General features: G+C 43.5%; 1 protein-coding gene across 1 annotated transcript in view; it reads right to left on the bottom strand.

The window, feature by feature from the left end:
- Positions 1-6,340, bottom strand: part of AMFR (autocrine motility factor receptor, E3 ubiquitin protein ligase) — a 26,853-nt gene that overhangs the window by 4,024 nt on the left and 16,489 nt on the right. Inside the window, exons 9-11 of the mRNA XM_009994899.1 lie at positions 5,671-5,774; positions 3,806-3,940; positions 2,662-2,745 (exon numbers count right to left, since the gene is read on the bottom strand). Of these exons, the coding sequence (XP_009993201.1) occupies positions 2,662-2,745; positions 3,806-3,940; positions 5,671-5,774 (323 nt within the window). The remainder of the gene's footprint in view (positions 1-2,661; positions 2,746-3,805; positions 3,941-5,670; positions 5,775-6,340) is intronic.

Here is a 6,340-nt window from a genome sequence, read left to right as displayed (position 1 = left end):
TTCAGCAGGTGAGGTGCAAAACAAGTTGAGTCATTCCAAAGCCCTGGAGATGTACAGTAACACCATCACCCTGACACGCTGCCTTCAGAGAGCTCAAACCCAGACAAATGTCACTTCCCATCAACTAGGTGAAGCAGACAGGGATGCCAGGGACCAAGCTGGAGAAGCATGACCACTGCAGCCTCCAAAACAAGTACATCTTCTGCCTATTTTGGCAAAATTCCAATCTCCTGATGCTGGGCACGCAGGGCAGAAGTGTTGGAAGCAGTCAATGTTGGGAGCATTATCTCTCAAACCTTTAACACAATGTATACCAGGATGGTGCTCAGAGGTGTCTCAACTGCCCTTATGTTACATCAGCACTGATGCCCCAAAACCATTAACTGCACTTGGGGGGGGAAAAACTAATCAGTTATTATGTCTATCTTGAGATCTTTGGGTTCTAAAGAATTAAGTCACAATATGGCAGAGAAGAGAACCTACTCATAAAGAAATCATGCTAATCTCCCCTAGGAAATGTTCTTTCCCACAAGCAGAACTCTAGTGGGTCTGGCACTTGCTGGAGATCTAAAAAGATTCTCAGGGGGTATTTTGATTTTTAAAAAAGGAAGTAAAGAGATGAACACATGTAAAACTTACACTAAGGTTGCAGCACAAAGCAACTAGAGCTGCCAGTCTCTCAGGGACTGTGACATAAAGTGGGAAGTTATCTGTCCACTCTTTGGAAATTCATCTCACCCAGAGGAGATGATGATGGCTTCCTATGTCCCCTCCCACTTGCATTTAAAAAGCTTCTTAAAAAATCAAGCACAACCTGCTGCAGCAACTTGTTTGCTGCTAGACCTTTAACACAGATCAGAGTGTGACTGACAGTCTTTGGAAAGAAAAGAGAGGACCTACAATATGCCAGGTACCCAGTTAAAAACTGAAATCAACAGCAAAGAGACACAAAAGTGCCAGGAGTTTCCGAGAGGAAGGATGGCCTCAGGCTCCCAAGTCTTCTCTCCACAACAGAAATCCTCTCAATAGCAGGATGCACGTTTGACTCCTAGGCAGACAGATCTCTGGGGCTGTCTAACAAGGGTGATCAGCTTGTTTGAAGCCAGCTCAAGTTACCACTGAATGCACAAAGCATTTATGAGGCAGGAGCAGGACAGCAGCAACTGCAGCTTCCATGAGACCACCCAGCAACAAGCCCCTCTCCATGCACAGCAGCCTCAGTCTCCCACTTCAGCCTCTGCTTACAAATCCCATTTGGCACAGCAATTATCCCTCCAGGAAAACCTGCACAGAGGCCAGCAGCTCATCCCACAGGCACAGCCACCAGCAGCTCCACTCAGCTGTGGGGAATTCCCAACTGTTGGTGTGTCTCCAGGCTAACACTGTGCTATTATTCCCTGTCCAAACTGCCATTTGCTCCAACTCAAACACATCCTTGGAGCCAAGTGCTCAGATGTAACTCCAAGCAAGAAGTTGTCACTATGAAAGAGCACGTGTTCCAAAGACATGATGGATGAACTCCCAGGATTTCAAGCTCTGTTGTAGGAAGGGCAGAGACACAGGCAGTGTTGGGCAGGAAGGAAGGTGAACACAACACAGTCATTCAAAGTGAGACTTGAAGCCAACACCAAGCTAAGGAAATCTTAGAGAGAGGTTTTACTCAAAGAACAGAGAAAATGCCACCAAATGTTACTTCCCATCAACTAGGCGAACCAGACAGGAATACCAGGGACCAAGCTGGAGCTTCAAGTTAACCCAAAAAGTTACTGAAGAGTTGGTAGGTCAAGATTTTTCATTCCTGCAGTTCTGCATCTCCTACCCCAGGCTCTTCCCAAACACCTGGACCAATCCCCACCACTTCTTCAGCCTCCACTGCACCATCAAACCAAATGGAGGTGTTTTCTGTCTCCAAACCTGCTGAAGAGGGAACTGCCACAGCGCCACTGATGGTGAGGAACAGGTTACCTATTCAGGTTATCAAAGGCTGCAGAGGCAGAAAGTCACACACCTCACAAATCCTCTCTCTAAACAGCAGAAAGAGACCTTTATAAAACAGACCTTTGTCATTTTGCTACCACAGTCAGGGAAAACAAAAGCAGAACCAGCCCTTATTCTACTTGCAGGCTATTTTTTAGTTCTTCCTGCCACATTTTAACTAGCCCATGCTGCTTAATAAAGCCCTTGGTGAAGAAGAGCAAAACCCCTTCTTGTGCTTTTACACACAGAAGTGCTGTTATCTCTTGGCCCTGTTTGTATCCCACTCCTCATGTCTCCAAGTGCTTCCTCCAGAACACAAAAGAATCCTTATACCCTGAAGACAAACAGTGCTCATTTTAAGGGAAGTGTCTGGGTATGTGCACAATGGGAAGAGCAAAGCATTTTGCTCTTCACATCCCACAGATGAGCATGGCCCTGACCAAATGTGAACAGACATGATGTTCTGTGTGTCACCTGAGAGCACTTTCCTCCAAGGATGGAAAGGGAAAGCACAAAGGTAGCTCTTTACAGGAGCACCATGCAGAAGCCTCCCTTCAGTTGTTCCTTCTGGTGGAAAATGCAAGGAAGGGCTGCTCCCAACCTGATCTGCTACAGACCCAGACACACTCATCTGTCCCAGCAGCTTCTCATTGGGATTTTGGCTCATTTTTGCTGCCAAATTACCTGGGTGACAGTTTCAGTGTCCTCCTGATCAGTACTGTGCCATCCCACAGGGCTGTTCAGTGCAGGCCTGGTGCTGTCTGCATGCTGAAATGCAAACACCACGGGTTGACCACAGGGTGTGAAATGCTCAGTGTGTTTTATCTCTGAACACAGTCAAACTCTGCCCTCTGCAACCCCACGTGCTGGCTCTAATTTAGGGAGAGCTAAGTTAGCAATAACCAGGATGCCCTGTGTTGAAAAGAGAATTCTCTCTGCTTCCCCACGTGCAGGCTCCAAGATAACAGCACTATCTGATGTGTGCAGGGCCAGAATTCAATATTCTCATTAACAGCAACATTGTCCCCAGACTGCTTTACTGAAACCTGCCATCACTAATTAAGAACAAGGCATCATTTTGCTGACTACTTTCTTTGCAGAAAACCTCCCTAAGTGGTCCAATTCAATTATCTGTCAGCAGAGAAATCAACTGGAAATGTTCTAAAGGCTCTGCACATGAGTGACTGAGAAGAGCTGCTTTAATTGAGCAAATATTTGTCTCTAGCCTAGCTAGGAACATTTTCAGTGTCATTTTGGTACTGACTGAATAGACTGTATTTACAGAGATTGAAACAAAGAAAAAACAAACCCTAAGGGTTTTTTTTTTACTAGAATTTGGCACTATATCATGTGTTTTGAGACTCTACAGGCAAGCACTTCATGTATCCTGCAGCCCAACCACATCCATCAGGTGCAAGCTCCAGGGCATGGGTTTTTTAGAGTCAAAAGACTGACTTTTCCTCAGAAGGAAAACACCCTCTGTTACAAATGGATAATGCTACAGCACACCTCAGACCCAGTTTAAGGCATGAAAAGGCCTTCCAAAGGGCAGAGCAGGAAACAGATGGGTTCACCTCAACCACACAGCACTGTGAGACATTCTAATTCAGTCAGTTCCTACAACATGGAGATAAAACCCACACCAGACTGCCAGAATTACTCAAGTGCTTCCAACACCCTCCTACAAGTAAAACCTGAAGGATAATATTGCATTCAGCAAAGCTGGATTCACCAGTGCTTCAACATACCCCATTCCCCTCACTCACTATTAACAGGTTTGGGAAGTAAGTGGTAAAAAAGTCACTTTAGGTGCAGTTTTGTGACTCACCTGTGTGGGGAAAGGTACCTGGATACGTCCTTCTAGGATGTTGTCAGTGGTGATCTCTACAGAACGAGTCAGCTGCAGATCCTGGAGAACTACATGATAAGGAACCTGAGGGAACATCTCCTGAATCTGATGGGCCTGGAGAAAAGAAGGTTTATACACTCAGTATCAGAAGTTAAAAACCTTGCTAGCTGATAAGTATATCAACAGAAATGAGATTTAAATAAATGAACAGCTCAGAGATGTTGTTTGTGATGTGATATATGATAGTCCATATGCAGAAAGAAAACCAAGAGAAAGAAAACCCACATTGGCACTGATTTCCTGGGCAGTATTTTCACCCCACTGAAGCCAACAGCAAAACTCCTATGGTGAAACCCCATGATCCTGAAAATTCATGGTGCTGATCAGTGCTTGTAGATGCATAAAGGCTTCAAAACCCCCTTTTTATGACAGCCTTTGAAAGATCTACATGAATTTCATGAGTGACTGACAGAAACTCTGGGGAAAAAGAAAAAAAAGGAAGAATTTTTCTTCATCCCAACTGAAGAAATGGTCCCAAGTGCCCAATACTGGTAAGGACAAGTGGATTAAGTTTTAATAAACTACTCTCTGCAGCCACTCTGCTCACAAAACAGTTTAATAGGGCCTTGAAGCCCAAGCAAATTAAACTGGGTTGTCAGGGAACTGTTATTATTGAATTTCAAGGTACTTAAATAATATCCAAATTAAACAGATCAAAGAGGGCAGACAAATAATAATGTTTTTAGAGTCCAACAGCTAGACTTCATTAAATATTAAAATCTGTATTTTAACTAAGCTTGGGGGGCATGAGAACTAGAAGAAAAGGATAGAAAGAGTTTTGAAAGCAAAGCAAAAAGTTATGCAGCAGATGACAGTGAGTTTAAACACATGCAAATCTAGCAAATCCATCTCTCCATTGCACCAACTTGTGACCAAATCAACTGATCTGGCATTTCATCCTCTTGAAATACTTCCCTAGGTTTTTATTCAGTTTTTATTCAAGGAGAATTTCACTTAAGTAGGGGTTTTAATATAAATGGCCACTGCACTTTTAATAATACACAGTGCTAAGAAATCATTACTCCTAACACAAGCCCATTTGTGTCACTGTGTCCAGTAAAACTAAACTGACCTTAGATGGAGAGTTCCTGCATATTTAGGTAGTAAATCATCTGCCTACACTTGCCCCAAGCCCCCTCAAAATTGTGCCCTTACCCTGTTGAGGCTTAAAGAGTAGTGAAGGCTCTGGGAGAGATCTCACACTCAGAAAATGTCACTACTTTCAGGAGATCCCCCACTGAACATTTATTGACATGCCAGAGCACACAGTAGCTTTAAGAACTCAAAGGAATCAGCCACATCCTTCTCTTTTGTACAACATGAGGTGGTTATGCATGAAGTCAATCAACCTGGGATTTCATCCTCAACACTCCTATACTGAAAAAAACAAAAGTTATAGAAAGGGTTTGATCAGTTCCCACTGGACCAACAGCTAAATTCTCTGGTTCCAGACTCACACTCTTTACTGCAAGAGTGAAAAAAGCTGAAGATGTTGCACTAAACAAGCTGAGAAAAAGTCTGCCAATCAACACAGACAGTACATGTCATTTTTCTCCCCCTTTTCCCCACCTCCAGACCTCATTTTTGATGTTTGCACATTTAAACCAACGTGTAAGCCCTAATTTCACTAAAATAAAACTTCTCACACTCAAAACCAGCTTTCAAGTAGCATCTAAACATTGTTCTGACTCTCTTCCCCCTTATGTTCTCCATCTACGTGAACCTCTAACCCTCCCACAACACAAATAAGAAGGCTGAGGTGCAAACCATTAAAGCAGTCTTACCATAGCATTAAGCTGGGAATTGCTGGCTTGGGAAATTCCAAGGATGTTTGTAGTATGCATCACTTCTACAGAAAAACTGGGCAGCCAACTGGCAATTCGGGAGCCTAGGAATAAGAAAACACCAAGAAAGTCAAGCAAGATCACCAGGTGAGGTCCTTCTACATATTATTTAACTCCTCACATTTCCACAAGGTACCTATGAGGAATTCTGCAGTGCAATCCATCCCAAAGGTCTCCCAAACATGGAGATGGCTGGAATACATCAGGAAGTGCTGATAACTCTCTTCAAACACACTGTGGCTCAACGACCTGAGGGGCAGAAGAGGATCAAGAGATCCTCTTGTTTTAGTATTTCTTGTTTTAATATTAAAGAGAAAATTAAAATAATCCACAGCCAAATTCAGATCTGGAATGCATTAATAACTTCAGTAATTCTACTAAAAAGCAGACCAGCTCCTAAAGAGGCTGAATCTGGTCCCATAATGGGTCAGCTGGACATGGTTGGCATCACTGAGAAAATATTTCTACAAAGGGACACAGAGGAAGTGAATAAAGTGACTGGTGAAATAGTGTCCTTAGGGCCAGAGTGGCTGGCTCCCTCCTCCTGCCTTTCCACTTCATCAAACACAGGATTAGCTCTATGGAACTACTCCTGCTTCCACAGTAATAA

The sequence above is a fragment of the Chaetura pelagica genome, unplaced genomic scaffold (genome assembly GCF_000747805.2).
Source record: "Chaetura pelagica isolate M959 unplaced genomic scaffold, ChaPel_1.0 scaffold93, whole genome shotgun sequence".
In the NCBI taxonomy this organism is placed as follows: domain Eukaryota; kingdom Metazoa; phylum Chordata; class Aves; order Apodiformes; family Apodidae; genus Chaetura; species Chaetura pelagica.
The sequence above is the reverse complement of the archived record's forward strand: the minus strand, read 5'-3'. Positions and strand labels throughout refer to the sequence as shown.